Source organism: Haliotis rubra, unplaced genomic scaffold (assembly GCF_003918875.1).
Source record: "Haliotis rubra isolate DU_JTF1 unplaced genomic scaffold, ASM391887v1 Scf257, whole genome shotgun sequence".
Classification (NCBI taxonomy): domain Eukaryota; kingdom Metazoa; phylum Mollusca; class Gastropoda; order Lepetellida; family Haliotidae; genus Haliotis; species Haliotis rubra.
The window spans coordinates 1,040,557-1,066,088 of record NW_025766636.1 but is presented as its reverse complement, the minus strand read 5'-3'; the positions used below and the strand labels follow the sequence as shown (position 1 = coordinate 1,066,088).

The following is a 25,532-nucleotide window of genomic DNA, read 5'->3' as shown; positions in this document are numbered from 1 at the left end:
CTGTGACCCATTCAACTTGTTGAGACACAATATCCTGAGCATGCTGGGTGACAGGGAGTCACATCAATTTATGCGACACAGAAATGTATGTTCAGTACATTCAAATATATAGAATGGATGCAGAAAAATCCATTATTTTGAAGGATCCAGTACCATGTTTACTGCACCATAGTCCTGGCCATATCGATCATTTGATCATACAAAAAGCCATGAATATAGGATACTTGTTGTTACCCTGGCTGACATTCTGTATGAAAAGGATGCAAACACTGGCCAGCTCGGAGTCAGTATACTGTTTTATCAGAGTGATAACCAAGTAATCATGGTTAAAGTGCGACATGGTATGTCTGTGGGGTAATACTGTAGAACAAGCAATTGCAATTGCACACAAAACACATGCATACACGTCTTAATAGTGTAATAAACATGAACATGATGAATACAACATTAAACCCCATTTCATCCGCCTCATTCACTGTGGTCATTCAAATGATGTTTAACGTCATATAGAATATTTTGCTCATATGACGACGTGCATGCGTGTGTATGTGTGGCTGCTTGGACTAGTCCTGACTTAAGCTTGTTTTATGGTGCTAGCTCACTGAGATATCAGGCTGCAGTTAAACATGAATACCCCGCTCAGACACATTATACTGACTCTGAGTTGACATTAATGCCGAGTGCCTGGCAGGGACCAACAAGTGAGGTGAGATGAAATTGGGTTTAACGTCATGCTTGAGAATATTTCGCTCATATGTGCGTCTGCTTGTACTAGCCCAGACTGAAGCTGGTTTTATAGTGCTAGCCCACTGAAATACCATGCCGCAGTGAAGCATGAATACCCCACTCGGACACATTATACTGACTCCCGAGCCGACCAGTCCTTGATGTACCCATTAATCGCGAGCGCCAGGCAGGGACCAACAAGTACCATATTTTAACATCTTTTGGTATGATGCGGTCGGGGATCGAACCCACAACCGTCTGCTCACTCATCATGCATGAACACAGGAAATGTACTTAGCGACTTCGGGGTGTTAGTTTTTATTGTGTTGTATTCTAACATGGTTAATCAAGTCAGTCACGATTGTTTAAGCATGTTAAGGAATTGGTTAATTATAACCATGGTAGTATGATCAAACTTCAATTTGAAACAACATTTTCTTGTAGGTAATATCTGGTAGGCTGAAAGATGACATTTTCGTGAGCTTGGATGGCATGATGGCAGAGATCATATCTCCAACAGATCATGGTCAACAAGAACTTAAATAATTTACACTGAGTATTACTGGTGAGTTGTAAAATTTATTCATTGTCTCTTATTTTTTTTTAAAGTCATACTTACTACCATCATGGTAACCGTTTCTGTGTAAAGGGTAAGCATTTGGAGCCACCTTGATGGTTGTTTTATCATTTTGTCACATCTTTGTTACTTAGATAAGTATCCAGCAGACGCCACAAAAAACAAGATGGATGAAAGTGACCTTCACCTTCAGTATGAAGCCCAGCAGCAGCTGGTTGAGCAGCTGAAGGGAATGATCAGAGAGAGGGAGGACACCATCAAAGCCAAAGACAAAGAGCTCCAGGTGAACTAAGTATAGCCTACAATTTGTGGAGCCCATTGTGTCTACCATGATTTTGCTGGAATATTGCTAAAAGCGGTGTAAAACCATAGTTATTCATTCACTCACATCTGCTGAAGGACCAGTTAGTAAGTCCAAGTAAATAGCTCAACTCCCTAGATGTTGAGACATACACTCCTACCTACCCAATTACCAAACTTCCTTGTAATACTACACTGTCATAATCTCATGGAGAGACTATAATAACTACTGTTATATAGTGAGTGATGGCAGGTTGGATTCCATGTTTTAAGTCAACTTCATGTACTGGAGTTCTATATTTCCATTACAGGACACAAATTCCAAGTTATCCAAGCTGAAACTTCAGGCCAAAGCCAAGGTGGTGAAGATGACCTCACAGTTAGAAGAAGCAAAGAAGGCAGGGGAGGCAGGAGACAGGGTGAGTGTTGCTTAACCCACAGGGAAGGGGGTCTGGAGGGAGTTTTCCTTAACCCACAGGGAAGGGAGACAGGGGTCAGTGTTGCTTGACCCACAGGATGGGGAGACAGGGTGAGTGTTGCTTGACTCACATGGAGGGGAGACAGGGCTGGTGTTGCTTGACCCACAGGAAGGGGAGAAAGGGTGAGTGTTGCTTGACCCACAGGGAGGGTAGACAGGGTGAGTGTTGCTTGACCCACAGGAAGGGGAGACAGGGGTCAGTGTTGCTTGACCCACAGGAAGGGGAGAAAGGGTGAGTGTTGCTTGACCCACAGGAAGGGGAGAAAGGGTGAGTGTTGCTTGACACACAGGAAGGGGAGACAGGGTGAGTGTTGCTTGGGTCATATGAGGGGAGACAGGGGTCAGTGATGCTTGACCCACAGGATGGGGAGACAGGGTGAGTGTTGCTTGACTCACATGGAGGGGAGACAGGGCTGGTGTTGCTTGACCCACAGGAAGGGGAGACAGGGTGAGTGTTGCTTGACTCCACAGGGAGGGGAGACAGGGTGAGTGTTGCTTGACCCACAGGGAGGGGAGACAGGGTGAGTGTTGCAAGACCCACAGGAAGGGGAGACAGGGTGAGTGTTGCTTGAGCCACAGGAAGGGGAGATGGGGGAGTGCTGCTTGACCCACAGGAAGGGGAGACAGGGGAAGTGTTGCTTGACCCACAGGGAGGGAGAGACAGGGGAAGTGTTGATGATCCACAGGTAGGGGAGACAGGGTGAGCTTGCTTGACCCACAGGGGAGGGAGACAGGGTCAGTGTTGCTTGACCACAGGGTGTGTCAGTGAGGGGGGACAGGGTGAGTGTTGCTTGACCCACAGGGAGAGAGGGGAGGGTGGTCAGTGTTGCTTGACCCACAGGGGAGGGAGACAGGGTGAGTGTTGCTTGACCCACAGGGAGGGGAGACAGGGTCAGTGTTGCAAGACCCACAGGGGGGGGAGACAGGGTGAGTGTTACTTGACCCACAGGGAGGGGAGATAGGGTGCGTGTTACTTGACCCACAGGGAGGGGAGACAGGGGTCAGTGATGCTTGACCCACAGAGAGGGGAAACAAGGGGAGCATTGCTTGACCCACAGAAAGGGGAGACAGGGGAAGTGTTGCTTGACCCACAGGGAGGGGAGATAGGGTCAGTGTTACTTGACCCACAGAAAGGGGAGACAGGGGAAGTGTTGCTTGACCCACAGGGAGGGGAGACAGGGTGAGAGTTGCTTGACTCACATGGAGGGGAGACAGGGGTCAGTGATTCTTGACCCACAGGGAGGGGATACAAGGGGAGCATTGCTTGACCCACAGAAAGGGGAGACAGGGGAAGTGTTGCTTGACCCGCAGGGAGTTAGACAGGGTGAGTGTTGCTAGACCCACAGGAGGGGAGAGAGGAGGGGGAGTGATACAGGACCAGCATGATAGACAAGGTTATGGATGGTTATTTGTAAGCTCTGTACCCACACCATGACCTGTGTCAGTCTGGTCCTTCCTCCCACATCAAGCTGTCTCCATCACTCACTCCGGAATGTTTTGCAGGACTCCGACACCAGCAGCATCACCAGTGAAGAAGGGTCTTCCAACAAGGTGTTCCGGGCCAAGACCAAGATGCTGAAGCGGCAATTGGAGGACAAGGACAAGGTCATCCTTGAGAAGGACGACATCATCAAGGTCAGGGAGAAGCAGATAGAGGACAAGATGGCCATCCTTGGGGACCGTGAACTGATCGTGCACGACCTCACCGAGCAGCTGGAACAGAAGACAAAGCTTATCGAGACTCTGCAGGGCATACGTGAAGTGGGAGGAGACGGAGGCTCTGAGGTAGGTTGGGGGAGTGTGTATGCGCCTTGGTGTTTCTTGCAGTATGGGCACCGGACAGCATACTGACCAAATGCTCAATGAGATTGAACCTACAGATGTTTGATCATTCTTTCACCATTCAGAACAAATGTATGTTTTTGGTCTGTGAGTAGTGTTTTGATTCAGGGGTAGTCTCAAGACTACCGACAATGTTGCAGGACTGCTATTTTGCTCAGATCTTATTACATTATATATGCTTGTCTTATTTGAGCTTTAGATTAGTTGGATACATGTCACAGCTGTGAATAACATCTACTTATGAAGTATGAGACAGTCAGTCTTAATCCAATCCTGTATGATTATACATAGAAAATACTTTTTGATAGGTTGAAAGATGAGCTAGGAAAATGATAAGCCTGTTAAGCTGTTGGGCTTATGTTAATGAATGTCTGTCGGTTCTATTTGCGGAGGTCGATGATATTATCAGGTTTCAGTTGAAAACAGTTGTTTTATTTGCAGAGATATTACAACATGTTAGCTCAATGTTATTGTGTTATATAGCTAACTTACATTCTGAGGAGCTGATAATATCTTTTTCTCATCATTTTAAGCTTAAAAGTAAACTGTTAAGTTTCTAAACCTTGACTTCATAAGTATGTCAGAATACAAAAAGCAGTCCAAAGATGTGATCAAAATACAGTAAAATATGGTCATAACAAAGTCAAAGGGGACCACTAATTTAATCTGTTATAATCATAGCTTGTTGTACACATTTCATCTGAAATATACTACTCACACTTTGCTAAGGATCACAAAAATTCACAACTTTACTTAAAGTAGATTCATAAGCTGAAATTGTATCCATTTAAAACTGGATAAATAATAATATGGTAACCGCTATTTTGGCAAACAGTCACTTTAATCTAACCTTATGCACTTGATACATGAATAACCATCAAACTGGTTTTCATGGCACAAATCAACCATTTTGCAAATCATGGAATGAGTCAGTGACAAGTACACAACACCTGTCAATAGCAGGTATGGGATCCACAAGATGAAATGACATACTGAAACCTAGGATCCATGCTTACAATAAGCTTAGATATTTAAACTCAAATTTGAGCCCAAATCATAGTTTTCTGTTGATGATTTGATCCTTAGCAAAGTGTGAATAGTATATATAGCAAGGGACTAGAACAAACTAATAGTTTGTTGTATCTGTCAGTTTGTTATAAGTTTCTTTGTCAGAAACATTTGCTCTCTGAAAATCTGTTTTCTTACAAACACACACCACTATGCAGGAACTACTGTAATCAGTATGGAGACAGTTGTTTGTAAAAGGGCAAGCAATTAAGCCATGAGCACGAGTGTGGATTTGTACGCACAATAAATAGGCACTATTATTATTATTAATATTTGAGTCAGACTCGATATTCAGGTCAACAGGTTAGATAGATGGATGATAGCTTTAGGTCCCTTAAAGTCCCTTAGTAACCAGTTAGTGGAAACATCATGTAGACAAGCCTGCACATATAGTATAATCAGTAAACAGTGATTGATCTAATAAACACAGAGTCAATGGTGGAATTTAGCCATATTGCTGATAAAATAAAACATTGATGACTCACTGGTTAAACTTGAGTCATATGTCAGTCTTGAAAAAAACAAGTGCTAAGCAAATGTATATCAGGAAGTAAACAATATGTTTACAAAATATTCAGGGGTGGAAATAACTTTAATATTGCTTGTGTACTCCGGTACAGTGGCACATGTAAAATCACTTGCCCTGATAATTTTTCCACTATACTGGCCGATTTTCTTGTAAAGTTTTTAAATAAACAACATGATTAACATTGGAAAGTCAACTGGACACAGGTACAGTGTGATATACAAATTTGCTTGCCCGACAAAAAAACCCACTGGACTGGGGCGTCGGGCAATGGGTTATTTCCACCCCTGAAATATGTGAGTATGGGGGCCACACATCATTCCTTTGAGGTTTGATCCTGTAATGTTTTAATCTATGTATCCCTTATGTAAGTCCTTCAGTTTTAACATTGGGGTTGACAATGCCCTCTTTACTGGCATGCATAAACACTGAATATATCTTACTATAAATTTACTTCAACCAAAATACTTGAATGTGAATATTTTGAGTGCAAGCAGTGCTGTGTATGTCAAAAGTTATTTTTTTTATACATTGTTCTTTATGTTTTTATTATTTAAATTATATCAATCGTAAAAGTAATATGCCCTTTGACTTGGGTTCATACATGTGGTTTGAATATATAACAGCTGACGGTATCTTGCATATCCACTATGCTTCCCACTTTGTTCATTATTGCATCTCCTCATCATGCTCTATCCTCCTACTGAAATATTAACACTTCTCTGCACATTTGAATCCTAAGCATGTAAACCTGCATTGGTAAATTTTCCTAGTGTGCTTTAAACTGTTCTCGCTTTGCAAAAATCTACTGTAAAGTTGTCAAGACAAAACAAACACAGGACGGAGGATGGAGACGGAGCAAAGTTTCTGTCTGAAGCATGAGATTGTGAGCGGGTGTATTTATCAGTCCCAGATTCAGGAGATGTACGCTCAGATGGTGTACAAGGACAAAAAGATGATGGAGCTCAATAACAAGATTCTGGAACAGGACCGAAAAGTGATGGATCTGCAGGAGTTTGTTGGGGAAAAGAATGAGGTCATCAGAGGCAGAGACAAAGTTGTTGAGGTTAGTGAGGTCATGGAGGTAGGGGTGATTTTGTCATGGGCATGGGTTTGTTAGAGGCAGGCTCAGCGAAGGGTCAAGATTGTTTAACCGAGGGCATCAGCAAGTCATTAGAGGCAGGGTCAAGGTTGTTGAGTTAGGGCTGGGTGAGGCCATCAGGGGTCAAGGGTCAAAGCTGAGATGACTGAGGCTGTGGAGGAAGACTCAAGGCTGTGGAGGAAGACTCAAGGCTGTTTAACTAAGAAAGGGTTTTGGCAAGTAATTTCTTTGTTGGCAGTTCTCTTAGAGATTAGAGTGAAGGTTGTGGAAGATGGGGATTTACTGGTATCTTCGAATTGTTGCTTGAGCTCTCAGTAAGTGATAAAAAATGTCAGAGTACAGCTTTTTGATCTGGTCCTTCTGTTGGGGGTTTTAGATGTCAAATATACCTGAATTGATGAGTTTTATAGAACTTTTAATGTAACTTGTTTGCTGAGAGTAGGGAGGTTGTTAGTTGAGATTGGTGATGCATGCATGCATGCTACAATTATTCTTTTAGGATGAGTCAAGAATGTTTTTATTATTTTGGTTGGTTGGTTGTTTGGTAGGTTGGTTATTTAACGCTGCACTCAGCAATATTCCAGCTATATGACAGCGGCCTGTGAATAATCGAGTCTGTACCAGACAGTCCAGTGATCGACAGCATGAACATCGATACGATGACATGTTTCAATCAAGTCAGCGAGCCCAACCAACCAATTCCGTTAATCGCCTCTTACGACAAGCATGGCTTGCTGAAGACCAATTCTAGCCCAGATCTCCATGGGTCATTTATTATATTTTGAAAGTCTTATTCAGCCACCATTTCTTTTGGATTGGGTCTTTTCTTCACATTTTCTACGACACATGTTTATAGTGTGTCAGTGTGTCTATTATTACTCGCCCGTGGAAGATACTGCAGTGTAATATTTTTACGGCGATATTACACCAGTGTAATACCGCTAGACGTATGACGTCAAAATGGTTTGCAGTTATGACGTCACAATGCCAATACCTCTATCACAATGGTATTAGACCTTGCTTGACTCGTGGAAAGCTGAAAGTCAATACACCTCGTAGGCAGTTTTTATCAGTTTATGTTGGAGAGTAATAAACAGAATACTAAACTCGCTTCTGTGAAATACCATTTTTATTAAACTCGTGAAAGATTTAGCATCAAATCATTAACTCGTTTAATAAAAATGGTATTACACGGAAGGTCGTTGAGTATCCTCTATGTATTGTGACTTTTTGTCATTGGAAAAGCCTTTGTTTGCTTCAGATTTTGCAAACATCTTTAAAGGAGAAAGATCAAAGCGTCCAGGATCAAGCGACTTTGATCGTAAAACTTACCACTAAAGTTGAACACAATGAAGAAACAATAGCTCTAATGATTGAGGATCTTCGAAAGGAGGAACACAAATTGAAAGTGGAAAAAGATAAATTTGATCTCAAATTAACAGAAACTCAGAAGAATTTTGAGGAAACCCTGCAAGAAAGGGAGGTTGAAATAAGTAAACTCCGGGACTTGATCAGGGAAAACCAAAAAGACATTTCTACAAGGGAGGGCGATTTGAAAGAACTGATTTCTCGACATGAGAGGGACATTCAGCAGATTATGTCCAAGGGTGAAGTAAACATCCATGATCATGTGATGAAAATGTTGGAACAAAAGATGAAGGACACCAATGACGTCTTGGATGGAAAGATGAAAGTAATTCAGGTTCTTCAAACTGAGATGGCTGAGAAAGAAAATCAGTTGGCTGAAAACAAGGAAATAATGAAAACTCTGAAGGATAAACTGCAAGTAACCTCTGAACAGTTGATGCTGCTTCAGGCTAACTTTGTGGACATGGAGGCACAGTGGAAAACAGAAAGAGAAAGGCTTGAAAAGAAACAAAAAGATCTCATCGAAAAACAGGAAACAGAGAAAAGTGAGAAAGAATTGCAGATGCACACTTTGAAGACAACACTCACCCAGTATGAAACAGCCTATGCTCAAGCATCTGAGCAGTACAGTGCTTTGCAAGAAAGGTATCAGCAAGCTGTCATGGGTCAAGGTCAAGTTTCACCACTGCCACCTGTTGCAGCATCTTCTGACTCTGACGAAGTTCAGGCACTTAGAACTATGGTCGATCAACTGAAGGCTGAAATAGCTCAAAAGACTAATGTTCCTTCTTCCAAGTCTGAGGCTCAAGATTCTGATGAGGTCCTTGCATTGAGAACTTTGGTTGATCAGCTCAAAGCAGAGATAGCTCATGGGCCAACAGCTAAATCTGTGGCTGGGGACAGTGATGAAATAGAGGCACTGAGGGTAATGGTGGACCAGCTGAAGGCTGAAGTTATTGACAAGACAGAAAAGCTAGAAGCAGCCAAAAAGTCAGATGAGGTTGGGAAGGGAGAGACGAAGATGCTGAAGATGAAGGCTCAGATGACCTCCAAGATCAAGTCCTTGGAGAAGGAAGTCACACAACTTCGTAAGGTAGGGAAATGCTAACTGTATCTATTTTGATGGAATCAAGCTGATGTTTTAATGTGATAAATAAGTTCATTACACCTTTTGTTAAAATACATAGCCTATTATTTTTATGAAACCTCTCTTGAATAAGACCCCCACTGTCCTACATCTTCCCCTAATGTGTTTGCAGTCAGTCAGTTTGTAACAAACATGCAAGCACTAGCTGCTAGACTTTGACTTTAATGAGGACCATATTTCTTGCAATTCCTTGCAGGGTAGTGATCTTGCTGATGAGGTCATGACCTTGAAGAATCGCCTGGCAGAACTGGAAGATGAGAAGGGGCACTTGCAGCTGAAGCTGGTTGACTTTGAGGAGCTCCGACTGCAGCAAGGTAAGGCAGGGTCATGGATCGCGGCTATGTGGTAGCTAGTGGTGGTCCGACTAATTGAAATAATCGAAGATTGGTCGTAGTGACTAAACGACCAAGCAATCGATCATAATTTCTCTTTCTGGAACACTTGTTTTCATTAACAATATTTTTCACATGGTTGGTTTTGTCTGTTACATTTCGTAAGCACTACAAGCTCGTTTCAAGTCATGATCGAATTTATCTTAAAGATTCCAAGAAATTTATGTTCCTAACATACTAGTCATCCTTTAAAGATGTGAAATTTTGCCAAAAAACCCCAGAAGAACTACATTTTTTTCCCTTATCTTAATGTGCATTAACAAAATTCATAAATGACGCTAACCAATTATTTTCGATGATTGATCGGTAGTAATGAACCAATCATCAATTATGAGATTTTAACCAATTCCCAACACTAGTGGTAGCCATGGTGTTTAGTTATGTGTTTAATGAGAGGAACTTTCTGTGCCATTTCCTCGTTATGTGCTGGGAGTATTCACTTTGAATAATGCCTTAAGCTGCGTAAAAACTGAAAAACACGCAGTTTATTGACTGAATTAGTCATTAGGAATGTTTTTGAGCTTCTTAAGACGGCTGTGATTTCTCCTGGTGTATTCTTGTTAAAAGAGATATCCAACAGCCTATACTGAGCACATAATGGATGGGATGGTCGGGCTCAGTGACTAGTTTGATTGTTGCTCATAATATTGATCATTGGATAGTCTGGACTCGAATATGTACACACTGTGATCATGCAGCTGGAATATTGCCATGTGTGGTGTTAAACAATAAACAAGCAAGCAGGTATGGTTTATTATAGACCTATGAACAGTTTCATGGTGATGTTGTTGTGCTGCAGCTCAACTTGAGGCCCAGCTGAAGGACATGGAAGCTGAGAGGGAGGCTCTTACCAAGCAGAAGGCCGACCTCCATGCAGAGTTTCAGGCAGCCAATGAGGAGAGAGAGAAAGCTGAGTCAGATTGTCACAGACCTTCAAGCCACTGTCGACCAGGTAGGTAGTAGTGCTGTTTGTGAGTTGGCCACCATGAATTAGGTATGATGATGTGGTTGTATGATGATGGGTTTGGATTCTAGGTTTACCCCAAGTAGTATTATAATAATTTATTATTGGATTGTGAACTCTCAATCTGTGCTAACGGGTTTTACCAAAAGGGCTTATAGTGGAAACTTGTATCACCTGGCATTTCCACCACATTTAAATGATATGACTGACACGCTGTTAAAATTAGTGGTGAACCAACTCATGCACTCATTCTGTTCTTATCCCCTCCTGTGTTTCAGAACCAGGTGTCCCATGACAGCGACCAGCAGCAGAGACTCCTGGAGCTGCAGAAGGATCTGGACTCAGCTCGGGAGGAGCTGAAGGAGGTTCAGGAGCTGCATGATGCCGAAAAAAAGAATCGGGTCAGTCTGGAGATTCGAGCTGTCGAGCTGGAAGAGTTCAAGAAGAAGGCAGAGGCTGATATAGTGAGTAGCTTCTGCATCAACAATACCAGCGATAAGGGGACCTCATCCTGAACACAATAACAACCAGTATCAGTAAAGGTTGCATATTTCAGGGGGGAAGAGGATGAGTCTCAGGGTATTATGGTGGGTTAAGGGAGACACTTTGAATTCATTGTCTCTCTTCTCTAAGGGATTTTATTTTGTGTGTGTTTCAGGGGTAAGAGATTTGATGTTGGAAGTGGTGGACCATCATTTTCTCTTCCATTTTTCAAATGCTATTTTGTTTATGAGGAAATGGTTTGTTCCAGGAATCAATGATTGAGAAGATAACATCCCTGGAGAGAGTTGTGTCTGAGACTCAGACTGACCTGGAGGACAAGCTGTCCACCATTGAGAACTTGAAGGGAGAGAAGGTTGCCCTGGAGATGAAGATGGCTGAGACTGAGGAAACCAGAGATGGTAAGGACATAGAGGAAGACATGCCATACAAGGCGACTACTAGGGCCGATGGTTGATTGCCTTCTCACCCACCCCGATGCCAGGTTGGCATTGGTCTTCAGTAACCCATGCTTGTCGTAAGAGGCGACTAATGGGATCGGTGGTCAGGCTCGCTGACTTGGTTGACACATGTCATCGTATCCCAATTGCCTACAACGATGCTCATGCATTGATCACTGGATTGTCTGGTCCAAAGTCGATTATTTACAGACCGCCGTCATATAGCTGGAATATTGCTGAGTGCGGCGTAAAACTGAACTCGCACCAATTAACAGAACACCATCGTTTGGCTGGAATATTGCTGAGTGCAGCGTACAACTCTCACCAATTAACAGAACACCATCGTTTGGCTGGAATATTGCTGAGTGTGTTGTTAACTTACAAACAAACTGATGATGAAGATGTTGTCTGACCCATACAGTTTCTACTGATGTGAAATAGAACATGTCTAACAGATATTCTGCTCTTTGATGGTAGGAAACAAGCTTGTCACATTTTTTATTAAACGTCCCATACAAAGAGATGACCTTTTCAAGGTAGTGTAAAACTTTGTAACAATAAATTATTCATTAATATGAAACTTGGGGAACACATCTGTTTGTTTGTTTGTTGCAGCTACTGAGGTAGAGAAGCTGGAGCTGCAGAGTGAGATTAACCAACTCAAGGATAAGATTGAGAGTGACAAGAGACCAGTCATAGCTTTCGAAAAGGAAAATGAAGACCTCAGGGCCAGGGTGAGATATTTCTCCTCTCTAGGAAGTTTGTAAATTTGAATAGTTGGGGAATATTTCTTGTGTCCATGCCTTTTTGGCATACATATTTTTGTCCATTGCAGCACAGAATAAGTGAAAAAAGTGCTCCTCTGCATATATACTGAAAGCCATTAAAAATGCAATTTGACATTCATACTTTCTTTACTCACACTAATTTCAACATATATAAACCTAACTGGCAGATATGTTGTAAGTGAACATCTGTGAATAATTTCATCTGAAAATGTCCAGTCAACAACTCAGTGACACAACAATGACATCACACAAAGAAGGGATCACTTGCAGTCAATATCGTGTGTGTCCACCGTGCGCTGCAAGACATGCTCGCAGTCTTTGGGGCATTGAAAGACACACATTTCTCAGGAACAGCTGTTGGATGGTCTGCAGCCTCTGATGGTCTGTGGTCTGATCATGACACCACCTCCTCCAAAACGATATTGCGGTTTTGTCGAGCTGTTATCACAGGTGGTGCACCAGGTCACGGATGATCAGCAACACTTCCGGTAGCCCGAAAATGTTGTCTGAGTCGACTTACAGTGGATGGATGCACATTAAAGTGCCTGGCAATCATCACATATGAAGCTCCTTGGCTGACCATACCGATAATCTGATTCCTTTCGTCTTGTGTCAAGTGTGGCATTTTCTCAAAGTGATTGAGTTCCACAATTCCTTGTGCTTTTACAGGGCCTGGGTGCATGTGCACAACGTGTTTCATGAATGTGGTTGTGTTTACGAGAAATGTCAAAGGTTCAGTTTTAAGTATCAAAATTCATGTGAGAGGAATGCTCCGGGACTCGAACTCGAAATGAATAACAGCCTTTTATCCCTACATCCTCTGTATCGCAGCAAAAAATCTTCAATAGAACTTTTGTAAGTTTCAGGACAACAAATACAAATTGCGTTTTTAATGGCTTTCAGTATATTAAACACTAAATAACGTTTCCAAAATATATAAATCCATTGTTAGAAGTTGAAGTTTGATATTTGTCTGGTGTCCCCTGCCATGATTGTGAGAAACAAGACAATAATTTAAGAGTGAGTGAGTTTAGTTTTTATGCCACGCTCAGCAATATTCCAGCTATGTGGCGGTGGTCTGTAAATAATCGAGTCTGGACCAGACAATCCAGTGATCAACAGCATGAGCATCGATCTACGCAAATGGGATACAATGACATGTGTCAACCAAGTCAGCAAGCCCTACCACCCGATTCTGTTAACCTCCTACGACAAGCATGGGTTACTGAAGAAGAATTCTAACCCGGATCTTTTAGGGTTATTTTAAGAAGTCTGATCAGGCTGATGATAGTTGAACACTTCTGTTTGCATGTTAAGATATTTTGGCTAGAGGTGGCTATTAAATTTCTTTCTTGCAACATTTCAGGTTGAGGAACTGCAGAAGAATATTGACAGTGGATCAGAGATAACAAAACAGGATAAAGAAGAAATTAATAAGTTAACCTCCATGTGTGAAGAGCTACATTCCAGAATTGCCTCCCTTGGTGAAGAAAACACCCAACAGAAACAACAACTCCAGGCAGTGATGGATGCCAAGGTTATTTGATGTTCTTTCATTGATCAGCTGTTCGTCATGTGAAGAGACATGTGTTCTGTTCATCTCTGCATTACGTTACTTGTGACAAATATTCCTCTTATAAATGTGTTTATTCATAAATTAATGTTCTGTGATTGGATAGATATATATCCTGTAATGCTTTCTTAATTCAGGTTCTGTCACATGAAGTGTGGGAATAGTTTTTCACTTTTTGTACTAGTAGTTCAATTTGCAATGATTTGTGGCAGACTTGATTTTGTATCTCTATTTGCATGTTATTCTTTTTCTATTGAGGCTTCAATTGTGCACAAATATTTTATTACAGGAACAAATTGAAGAACGTCATCGTCAGTCCATGGAGGAACTCAAAGTCCGGGAAGAAACTATACAAAAACTAAACACAGAGATCACTGAAACCAAACAGGAGGTGACAACTCTCCAGGAGCAACTGAGGACTTCTCGCGAAGACCTACAAGCTGCCAAAGAGTCTGCAGTCTCAGACTTGGAGAGAATGACTGCAGAATTGGGTGAGAGAGAATCTCGCATCTTGCAACTGACTCAGTCTCTGGACCAGAGAAGTGAAGAGATGCAGAATGTGAAGGCTTCTGCAAACGAGGAGGCTAATGCCGCTGCCAGCCTGGATCTTCAGGTGAAACAGTTGTCCCGAGAGCTTGATCTGCTGAAGGAGGGTCAGAGTGAAAAGGGAAAAGAGTTTGAGATGAAGACTCATACTCTTCTCTCACAGCTGTCCGAGATGGAGGTTGAACTTTCTGAACAGCAAAAATCTGCTGCTACATTAGATGACAACATTTCGAAATTGAAAACTGAGAAGATTGAGCTTGAGAAAGAGCTCATGTCCAAAGAATCAGAAATTGTGTCCTTGAAACAATCTTCTATAATTCTAGAGGAAGAATTATCTAAACTGAAAAGTGATTTTAATGCACAAATGTCCAATCAACAAGCACTAGAAGAACATGCAGAGGAGAAGAGTTTTGAGTTCGTAACACTACAGAAACAGATTCAAGATTTTGTACAGAGGGAGCAGTCTTTTCGTGACCAGCTTGAAAAGGAGAAAGATTCCAGTGAGCAAACAAAAGGAGAGTATGAACAGTTACTAGGGGATCATGAGTTTCTAAAAAGATCAGTTGCAGAGAAGGATTCAGAGCTTGAAAAGTGCAATAATAGAATAGAAGAGTTGGCGTGTTTGTGTGGTGAAAGGGATAAATCAGTTGAAGACCTAACTGAACAACTGAATAAACTGCAGGAAATTTCAAGTGACCGTCTATGCAGTGTAGAAGCATCTGAACTTGAGATTACTAGATTGAACACTGTTAGCCATGAGAAAGAAAATGAAATAACATCCCTCAGTGAAATGTGTGATTCTTTGAAAACCGAGCTGACAAAAATGACAGGTGATGTGGAAAGATACAAAGTAGATTTGGATGTGTCTCTGTCTGAAAAAAAGTGATGTTTTGCTACAAGTCCAAAACTTGCAAAAAGCAGTTACTGAAAAGGACATCAAGATTGACTCCATTTCCCAGTCAATGGATGACAGCTCTTCACAGACTCAGAAGGTTCTAGAAGAGAAGGATATGAAGATCCAATCTTTGGTGTTGAACCTGGAAGAGTTGAACACCCATGCTCAGGCTGAATCTGAGAGGATTCAAAATCTTGAAACTGACCTTGAGGAACAGTTTCGTATCTGTGGTGAAAAAGATAGTCAAATACAGCTCATGAGTGCTGAGGTCCAGGAACTCAACTTGAAATGCTCAGGCCTTGAAACAGCGGTTCAGAGGTTGAAGGAAGAGCGTGAGGAGCTATCTGTTCAGTATGAGAGGACTGTGGAAGAGAATCAGGTGCAGGTGAGGACTTTAGAAGAGAGTAATCAACTTCTGTTACAGGATAAAGAATCTTTATCTGTTGCCTTGCAAGAACATAAACAAATGCTTGTTGTTGTTAATGAAAAGGTCACAGAGTTTGAGAGCACAGTAGAGAACTATGGGCGCGCAATTTATCAACATTGAATGACAAATTAGAAGATTACAAACAAATGTTAGAGAGTAAGGTACAAGAGGTAGATGCAGCTCGGTCTGAAACTCAGAACTTGCAAGAAAAGTTTGATGAAATCACAAAACTGTATGGTGACAGTGTTCAAGAATTGCAGACTGTGACAAGGGATTTTGATGTGTTGAAAGAAGAACATGAGAGCCTTTCCTCCAAGAACCTTCAGTTACAACTAGAATTTGATGAAATCTTGAAAAGTGTTCATGAGAAGAATTGTGAAAATGAATCATTGTCAGCTTCTTTGGATATAGTAAAGTCTGATTTGGCAGGGATGACAGATAAATATGATTCCCTGACAAAATCATTTGAAGCATCTCAGCTTCAGTTACAAGATACAGACTCTGAGAAATGCAGTGCTTTGTTGAAGGTGAGTGAACTTGAGGCTGAACTCAAGAACAAACTTTCTGATGTGAATTCCTTAACTTTATCTTTACAACATACCAAAGAAATGCTTGACACTCTGTCGACTGACTCCAGCTCCCAAGTGCGAACTCTCACTGAGAATGTGCATGAACTGAATGCTCTGATTGAGTGTCAACAATCTGAACTGTCCAGCATGAAATCCCAGTTGTCAGAAACCAAAGAATCATTTGAAAGTTTGCATGTCAAGCAGCTTCAGACGGAGAAAGATCTTGCCTCTCTGTCCAGCCAGCATGATGTGGTGCAGTCTGAATGTGCTAGTTTAAATGTTGAGAATAATAGCATGAAATCCAGTCTCTCCCAGTTAGAAACAGAGCTGCATGAGAAACAGTCACAATTTGAAAAGACTCATGTTTTGTTGACAGAAACTGTTGAAAAGTGTGGTGTTCTAGAGTCAGAGGTAAGGACTCTGAAATCTAGTCATGATTCTGTTGTACGTGAAAGGGAAAGGTTGCATGGAGAAGTTGAAACACTGACGTTATCTCTTGGGCAGAAGAATCAAGAGTTTGACAGTGTTGTGAAATCTCTTTCAGAAGATAAGGAAAGACTTACAGAACTTTTGTTTGAGAAAGAGAAAATGGTCGACAGTCTTTCCAGTGATATGGAGTCCAAGTCTTTAGAAGTAGGAAATGAGATTCAAACACTGAGAGATGAACTTTTGAAATGGAAGACTGATTGTGAAAGCAAGGAACAAGAGCTGTGTGACAAAAATGGGCAGATTGCAATACTACAAGAAGAACTTGATGTGCAATCTGCCTCTGGTCACTCATTGCTGGCCGCTTTGGCTGGACTGAAAGCAGAAGTGAGAACTGTTTATAAACTGCTAGATGCATCGAAAAAACAGTCTACGAAAGATGTTGATGAACTATCAAGACATAGAATAACCATTGAGGAAGAGCTTCAGAAAACACAGGCAAAACTTGCAGAGGAATTGGAATCAATATCTCATCTTGAGAAAGAACTGAAACAGAAGAGCCTCCTCCTTGAAGAGAGAGATGAGAAAGTTCGAGGTCTGGAAGAGGTCACAGGAGGCCTTGAACAAGAGTTGAGTAAAGCTGATAAGGAACTTGACAGAAAAGACAAGAAGATATCAGAGCTTGAAATTACAATTGAAGTGGAAAGACATGACAAGGGAGATATGAAAATGATGATGGAAGAAGAAAAAAAGATGTTTATTTCCAAGATTGGAGAAGTGGAATCTATGCTAGAGGAGAGGCAAAACACCATCAAAGATCTTCAGGATGACTGTAGTCAACAGATTTCTACCATTTCAACATTACAGTCAGAATTTAGGAGCATCTCAGAAGAGAAAGAGAGATTAGAAAGCACATTGACTTCAGTCAGTAGTAAGGTTGAGGAGCTGGACCAGGTTTCAGCCACCAGGGGCAGTGAATTGGAATCTCATAGGAAGAAGGTTGAAGAGCTAGAGTCCTTAGCTGCTGAGAAGAATCAGTGGATTGGATGCTTGACTGAAAAACTGAGTTGTCAGACAGATGAAACTGAGGTTGTAGTGTCCAAAATTTCCTCCTTGAAGGAGACATTGCAAATTGAACAGTCAAGGAATTCAGGTTTAGAAACATTAGTGAAGGAGAAAACTGATATGATTTCATCGCTTGATGAAATTATTAGTGATCTGAAAACACAACTGCAGGATAGATGCAATGTTATTGCTGTACTAGAGGGTCATGTTCAGGAGCTGCAGAGATCCTTAGAGGAAACAGAAGGAAGTGTGATGTCTCTACACCACAAGAACAAAGGTTTATTACATGATGTTCAGAGATTAGAAGCAAATGTCAGAACAGAGAGAAATATTGTAGAAGACCTTACAATGCATAAAATGAACTTTCCAAAAATATTGATATGCTGAACAACCAATTGGGGACAGGAGAAGAAGTTATCAGAGAACTGAATTCAAAGGAACATGATCTGTTGCTTCATCTGGAAGAAAGTAAAGACAAATTGAAAAAGGTTTCAGCACAGTTAGATGCTAGCCAGCAGCAACTTGCAGAAGTGCAAGATTGTAACAAAATGCTAGAAATTCAAAAGGATCAGCTTCAGACTGACTTTAGCAGTGTCCTCAGCAGCAAAGAAGTTGAATCGGAGGCCTTGAATACTATCAGGAAACAGATGTCACTGGTGGAAGATGAGAACGATGAGTTAAATACCAGAATCAAGAACCTTGATGATTCACTAGCTTTAGTTAAACAGGAAATGGAACAGACTAGTGAGAAGTATCGACAGACTGTTGAAGAAAAGGAGTTAAAAATAGAAAGCATGGTCAGTTCATTTGAGGATTTTCAGAAAATGATTGAAGAAAAATGTCAGAATGTATCTGAACTGAAGAGTCAGCTTACAGACACAGAAGGAGAACTCGGGTCACTTAAGGAAAGATCCAAGACCTGTATGGAAGAAAAGGATGTGAGGATAGAGAGTTTGTCAAACTCCTTGGACCACCTTCAGAATATGTTGGAGCAAGAGATGATGAAGTCATCCAAACTAGATAATGAGCTGAAAGAAGCACAGCGTGTGAACGATGCAGATGCAGATGTCATTGAGAAATACAGTGTCCAAATAAATGAGTTGAAACATCTCTTGCAAGATGAAGTCTCCAGTTCCCAGCATCTCCAAGAGAAAGTGCAACATTTGAATAAAAGTCAAGAGAAAATGTCCATTACCTTGGAGGAAAGAGAACTGAATGTTGTCCAGCTCACTGAAAATATTGAACAGATGTCCAAAAACATGGATGTGCTTGAGAGAGAGAGAGAAATAGGATTCAATGTGACAGTGATAATACTATGCAGGATTTACAGGCCACTATGCAGAAACTATCCTCATCTATGCAACAGATTGAGGTCCTGAAACATGAGATTGCTGAAAAGTGTTCAGAGTTTGATCAACTCCAGACCACTCACAAAGAGGAACAGTCCAAGTCCCTGATTGTGCAAAGAGAGTTGATGAAGTCCCATGAAGAACTGACTGAGAGTCGAGAGGAAACCAAAGAAGCTAATGCCCAGTTTACAGATGTGAGTCTGCAGCTTAGTGACAAGATCTTGGAGGTGAACACTTTGACAAAAGAAATGGAGGCACAGTCACATGATCTGAAGAAGATATCTCATGAAAAAGAAAGAGTCTCTTCAGAAATGATAGCTCTAGAAGAAGAGCATCAAACGATAAAACAAGAAGTTTGTGGCTTGAAGGAAGTGAGACTAGGCTTAGAGAATGATATCCTGAAGTTTGAAACCACAGTACAGTTACTTGAATCCGAGCTTAACACATTGAGAACCACCCTAGAAGAAAGGTCGTTGAAGGTTTTGGAACTTGAGAAAGCTGTGGTAAATACCACTGATATGTTAAACTCATCTGAAGAAGAAAGAGAGAGAATGAAAAGCAATTTGGAAGGCTCTGTTTCTGACCGAGACAACAAAATTGTCCAACTTACTGAGGAAGCCACAAATTGGGAGAAGATGCTGGAAGTGAAAACAGGGCAGATAGATGAACTAAATGCTGAAGTGTCTGAGAAAAATGCATCTTTGCAAATCTTAGGGGAACATTGTGAGGAACTGATGGTAGTTTCAGCCTCAGCTCAGAGTGTTGCTGCCAAAGCCAGAATAAAACAGACGCAAGTAGTCCTGGATCTGCAGGCCACAGTGCAGAAACTATCCTCATCTATGCAACAGATTGAGGTCCTCAGGAAGGATAAAGATAGCTTAGAAAAAGAAAAACAAGAATGTGCCTTACAGTGTTCAAACACGTTGGATCAGCTTGAGCAGACCAAAGCAGATTTATCTCAGGCACAACAGGATTTAATGTCTACATCTTGCACTGTAGAAGAATCTCAACAACTTGTGCAGGACCTGAAACGTGAGATTGCTGAAAAGTGTTCAGAGTTTGATCAACTCCAGACCACTCACAAAGAGGTTTTGGACCAACTTCATGTATCAAAGAGTATGCTTAGCAAAACCGAGGAAGAACTTATTGAACTGAAGGAAGTTCATGGAAGGATCACTGAGGAACTTGAATCAGTTCAAAACATCAAAGGAGGAATAGAGGAAGAACTGGTCACGGCAAAGGAAGATGTGGAACAAATTTCAAAGGACCTTTCTGTTCAGGCTGATGAACATGAAGTAATGGCAAAGAAGTTAGAAGAATCACTGGCAAATGCAAATGCTGTCTTAAATGAAAAACTGGAACAGCTTGATAAGTCAGAAAGACAGCTAGAGAAAATAAAACTGTGTTTAGAAGAGGAACAGTCCAAGTCCCTGATTGTGCAAAGAGAGTTGATGAAGTCCCATGAAGAACTGACTGAGAGTCGAGAGGAAACCAAAGAAGCTAATGCCCAGTTTACAGATGTGAGTCTGCAGCTTAGTGACAAGATCTTGGAGGTGAACACTTTGACAAAAGAAATGGAGGCACAGTCACATGATCTGAAGAAGATATCTCATGAAAAAGAAAGAGTCTCTTCAGAAATGATAGCTCTAGAAGAAGAGCATCAAACGATAAAACAAGAAGTTTGTGGCTTGAAGGAAGTGAGACTAGGCTTAGAGAATGATATCCTGAAGTTTGAAACCACAGTACAGTTACTTGAATCCGAGCTTAACACATTGAGAACCACCCTAGAAGAAAGGTCGTTGAAGGTTTTGGAACTTGAGAAAGCTGTGGTAAATACCACTGAGATGTTAAACTCGTCTGAAGAAGAAAGAGAGAGAATGAAAAGCAATTTGGAAGGCTCTGTTTCTGACCGAGACAACAAAATTGTCCAACTTACTGAGAAAGTCACAAATCAGGAGAAAACACTGGAAGAACTGAAGTTGTCTTCAGATGCAAATATAGCCAAGATGATCGATCTTACATCAGAAGTGAAGGCTTTGAATGATACTATTGGACAACTGGAACTTGACAGGGAAAATCTGCTTAAACGGCTTGAAGAAACTCAAAGTACTTTGGCTCATACAGAGGCTCATGTAGAAACTCTGAAAACGGGAAAACAGCAGGCCATAGACAATATTAAATCAGTCAATGATCAAAAGGAAGAACTCAAGAATGAACTGAGCAGCCTTGAACAGAAATTTGATGAAACACATTTAAAGATGTTGTCACTCACGGAAGAACTTTCCCAGGTCAGTGTTGCCAAATCTGAAACTGAAAACAAAGTTGCTTGTCTTGAAACAGAGAAGGAAAGTTTGATAATCACAAAGCAGGAGTTGATAGAAGAAGTATCAAGACTCTCATCAGAACTTATAGAAAATGGTCAACAAATAGAAAATTTGAGCCTTCAAGTTGAGAACGGGAGACAAAGTGTTGAGATGGGGTGCCAAGAGGTTGAACAACTCAAGGAACGTGTGAAAGTTTTGATGACCGAAGCTGAAGAAAGAAATATAGAGATATCAACACTATTTTCACAGTCTCAAATGTCCATGTCAGAATTCACCACAGAGAAAGAAAAGCTTAATATGACCATTGGTGAACTTGAGAAGGATCTTGTGGAGAAAACTGTGGTCATAGACCATCTTACCAATGAAGTGGATTCTTTAAGAAATGAAGCTCATAACATGGAGGAATCCTGCAGTGCTTTAAACACAAGCATTCTACAACATGAGGAGTCTGACAGAGATCTTCAGTCAAATTTAAAAGATCTGTATTCACTTGTTGATCAGAAAGAGAAGGAAATAACAGAACTCAGGGTGCAACTTCAGTCTGAACAGAAAGAGAGGAGTCTGATGTTTCACAGTTGAAGGTTGAACTGTCAACAAGAACAACAGAGATCAGTGAGATGAGTAACAAACTGGGAGTTCAAATAGAGAATTTAAAGAGGACTTTAGTGGAGAGTGAACTGAAGCTGCAACAAGCAAATGATGACAAAGACAAAACTGAGCTTGCTCTTAGGACTGAGATGGAAATGACAAGAAAACAGACTGAGGATTTATCATTACAGCTTCAGGAAAAATCAGATGCAGTTCAGGAAAATGAATCACAGTTGCAGATCACTTTAGATCAGTTGTCTGAGTTGGCAGATTCCAGTGCTAGTCAGAGAGCATCTTACCAAAAATTGAGTGAAAGGCACAGGAACATGGAGAACCTTGCTAAGTCCCTCAGGAGTACTATCGAAGAGAGGGATGTCTTCATTTCACATCTTGAAGAGGACTTGAGAAGTGCTTTGGAAACTGTTGCAGCGTCATCTGCTGAGAATGAGAAGATGAAATACAGTCTTGTAGAGTTGAAAGAAAATATGAGAGACACAAACCGTTCTCTTGAGAAGGCTAATGAAACCACCGTACTAACCAAACAGGAAACAAGGGAAACAGAGTCACAGAAACAGGACATTGAAATGCTTGTACAGCAGGTGCTAGATGAGAAGACTGGTATGGATAGAAGAATATCTCAACTGATGGAGACCATCAAAGAAAAAGATATTTTACTAAGTGAACTGAAAACAATGCTACAGGGCTTGCAGGATGAGATTGATTCACTGTCAGTTGAGTTAGGAAAGACAAGGTCCGCTTTACATGAGCACCAGGAAGAGAATGGACAATTAAGGGCATCCTTGAGAGATGTCCAAAACGAGAAAGTAGACTTTGTTGAGAAACTCAGAATCGCTAATGCAAGTATTGAAGAAATGGAACATAATTTCCAGACATTAGAAAAGGAAAAATCATCTGTGTGTGAAGAAAACTATACACTACTGGAAAAGTATAATAAAGAAATCCAGATGGCAAATGATACCATCAGTAATTTGGAAGCCCAGAATAGTGACAAAGATGTCCAAATACATATTCTGTCTACACAAGTTGAGGAAATGTTTACAGATAGCTGTTCATCTGTTGCTGCATTGCACAAACTGTTGAGGGAGAAAACTTTTGTTCACAAAGTGAGTTCTGAAAAGGATGATTCTTTGAAGAAAATGGAACAACAGCTGACAGAAATGAAGCAGGACTGCTTAGCTCTTACATCGGAGCTGAGTAACTGTGGAGCTACAATTGAAACACTCACTAGTGAGAACTCTTCCCTCACAGTCTCTTTGGAGGAAAAATCAGGGTTGGTGGAGTCCCTTTCTTCAAACATACACAGTCTCTCTGAAGAAGCTCATGTGTTGAAGCAGCACAACAAGAAACTGACCGAAGAATTGACCAAAATGGAATCGGACTTGAGAGGGTTAAAATCTGAAATGGAAGATAAGCTACAAACTACTCAACTGCAGCTGACAGATTCTCAAAATATGTGTCTAAAAGTTACAGAAGAAAAGAATGTTAGAGAGAAGGAAATTGGAGATCTTCAGACAAAGGGTCAAGATCAGGATACTGAATTGAAAACAGTTCATGGAGAACTAACTGAGCTCAAGGAAACATATCATAGCATTGAAAAACAGCTTAGCAGCCTTGCTAAAGAGAAGGAAGAACATTTAGAGAAGATATCTCATTTAGATACAGACCTGATGAAGAAAGTAGAGGAAACCCAGAGTATAAATGAAACACTTAATGCTAATCTTAAGACGTCAGAATCACTGTCCTCTGAAGTTGAACGTTTATCAGGCATTCTTAAAACCCTTGAATCTGAAAAGAACACCCTGATGTCAGAGCTGGAGGCATCTCAGGAAAAACTGACTCAGGCTGTTGATCAGGCAGAGAGACAGCATCTAGAACTGATCGAGCATTCAAAGCAAGAAAGGGACACTGAGGGTGAAAAGCTCATGGGTAGAATTGACCAACTTACATCTAACTTGAATCTTCAAGCAGAAGAATATGAATCTTCTTTGAATTGCAAAGATGAAGCTTTGCAAGAATCAAAAACACAGCTTCAGATTCTTGAGAGTGAACTATCTGATGTGAGTCAGAAAACTGTCAGCCTTGATGCAGCATATGTTGTGGCAGGACTCAGTACAAGGAAACTGAAAACATCTTTAGAAACAGTATCTTTTGAAAGAGACAATTTCAGAACAGAATTTCTATCTGTATCCTCGTCCTTTGCAGAAACAAAATCAGAGCTTGACAATCTCAGACAAGAAACAAAACAACAGAAGAATCAGTGGGAGGATACTGTATCAAGCATGAAAGCATCTTTAACCAAAGTTACTGAAGAGAGAGACTCATTTGTTGTTGACTTGCAAACTATTCAGCAATCCTTGCATGAAGTGAAGTTGGAAAAGGAAAATGTGCAGCAGGTTTTGAGTTCAGCATCATCCACTCATGATGCAGAGAGGAAGCGAAGCAACTATCTGACACAAGAGGTGGAACGTTTACATGAAAGTGTGGAGGTACTGTCTGCAGAAAAGGATTCTTTAGTATCAGATGTGAAGTCCAGAGATGAGCTTGTGGCTGCACTTCAAGAACAGAAGACAGAGCTAATGGCACTGTTGGAGAGTGAACAAACCGAGGCTGTATCTCTCAGAGATCAGATCAACTTGAGATCTGAAAGGATTTGTAAACTTCAAGAAGAGTTAAGTGATTTGTCTGTGAAGTTTGAGGAAGTGAGTAATAAGAGCAGACAGTTGGTCCAAAGTTTGGAGAATGTTTCTGAGGAGAAGAAGAAACTGGAGGAACAAACATCATTGCAGTCTCAGCAAATCCATGAACTGGCAACCAAAGAGGAGCAGCTTACGTCACAGCTGGATGATGTACGGAAATATTCATCAGAAAGTATTGAGACTTTAACTGATCAAAGAAATAATCTTGAATCAGCGGTGAAAACAAAGCATGATGAATCTTCAAGAATGTCTGATGAACTTGGACAATTGAAAATTCAATATGAAGATGTCATGAGAGAGAAAGAAATGTTGAAGGAAGACTTTGAAAAAAAATGTCTGGAGCGACCCAAGAATTAATGGAAAAAAGATCTGCATTGGAGGAAGTGTTCGCCGACTTGAGAGAAAAAGACACACAGATTTCAATATTCATTCAAGAACTGGAAGACCTTTCAGATAAGTGGTCATCTTATGATGCTGTTAGTAAGAAGATGTCAAAGAAAAATCACCTCCTGGTTAAGGATTTGGCTTCAGTGAATCAAAATCTCATAGAAAGGGATTTAGAGATTCAGCAGCTAAAAATGCAAATTGAAATTGTGACTCAGGAGACTGGTGAAACTCTTAATGAATCAGTTTCTTTAAGGATGGAATTGGAAGAATCTTTGAAAAAGGAGAAAGAGAGAGTGGAAAGTCACGAGGAGAGATTGAAAGTGTTGTCTGAGACAGAGGCAAACCTTTTGCAGTGTTTAGAAGCTGAAACAGTGAAGAAATCGGAATTAGATATTATTTTGAAGAAGTTTCAAAGTGATATTGTAGATAAGGATGTTCAGATCACCT

General features: G+C 40.9%; 3 protein-coding genes across 3 annotated transcripts in view; all 3 read left to right on the top strand.

The window, feature by feature from the left end:
* The first annotated feature begins 1,469 nt into the window (after nucleotides 1-1,469).
* Nucleotides 1,470-10,335, top strand: LOC124279845 (uncharacterized protein MCAP_0864-like). The gene is made up of 8 exons (XM_046715724.1): nucleotides 1,470-1,586; nucleotides 1,915-2,022; nucleotides 2,696-2,767; nucleotides 3,585-3,866; nucleotides 6,425-6,601; nucleotides 7,881-9,080; nucleotides 9,331-9,479; nucleotides 10,326-10,335. Exons 1-8 carry the CDS (start codon nucleotides 1,470-1,472, stop codon nucleotides 10,333-10,335), a joined length of 2,115 nt encoding a protein of 704 aa, XP_046571680.1.
* Nucleotides 9,331-25,532, top strand: part of LOC124279844 (nesprin-1-like) — a 51,864-nt gene continuing 35,662 nt past the window's right edge. The window contains 12 exon segments of the mRNA XM_046715723.1: nucleotides 9,331-9,448; nucleotides 10,326-10,478; nucleotides 10,769-10,954; nucleotides 11,242-11,392; nucleotides 12,047-12,165; nucleotides 13,586-13,756; nucleotides 14,082-15,200; nucleotides 15,202-15,618; nucleotides 15,858-18,102; nucleotides 18,216-18,985; nucleotides 19,087-21,921; nucleotides 21,969-25,052. Coding sequence (XP_046571679.1) covers nucleotides 10,398-10,478; nucleotides 10,769-10,954; nucleotides 11,242-11,392; nucleotides 12,047-12,165; nucleotides 13,586-13,756; nucleotides 14,082-15,200; nucleotides 15,202-15,618; nucleotides 15,858-18,102; nucleotides 18,216-18,985; nucleotides 19,087-21,921; nucleotides 21,969-25,052 — 11,178 coding nt within the window. The 5' untranslated portion in view covers nucleotides 9,331-9,448; nucleotides 10,326-10,397.
* On the top strand, nucleotides 19,155-22,065 carry LOC124279831 (myosin heavy chain, cardiac muscle isoform-like). Its single transcript, XM_046715709.1, has 2 exons — nucleotides 19,155-20,264; nucleotides 20,508-22,065. Exons 1-2 carry the CDS (start codon nucleotides 19,195-19,197, stop codon nucleotides 21,970-21,972), a joined length of 2,535 nt encoding a protein of 844 aa, XP_046571665.1. The 5' UTR covers nucleotides 19,155-19,194; the 3' UTR covers nucleotides 21,973-22,065.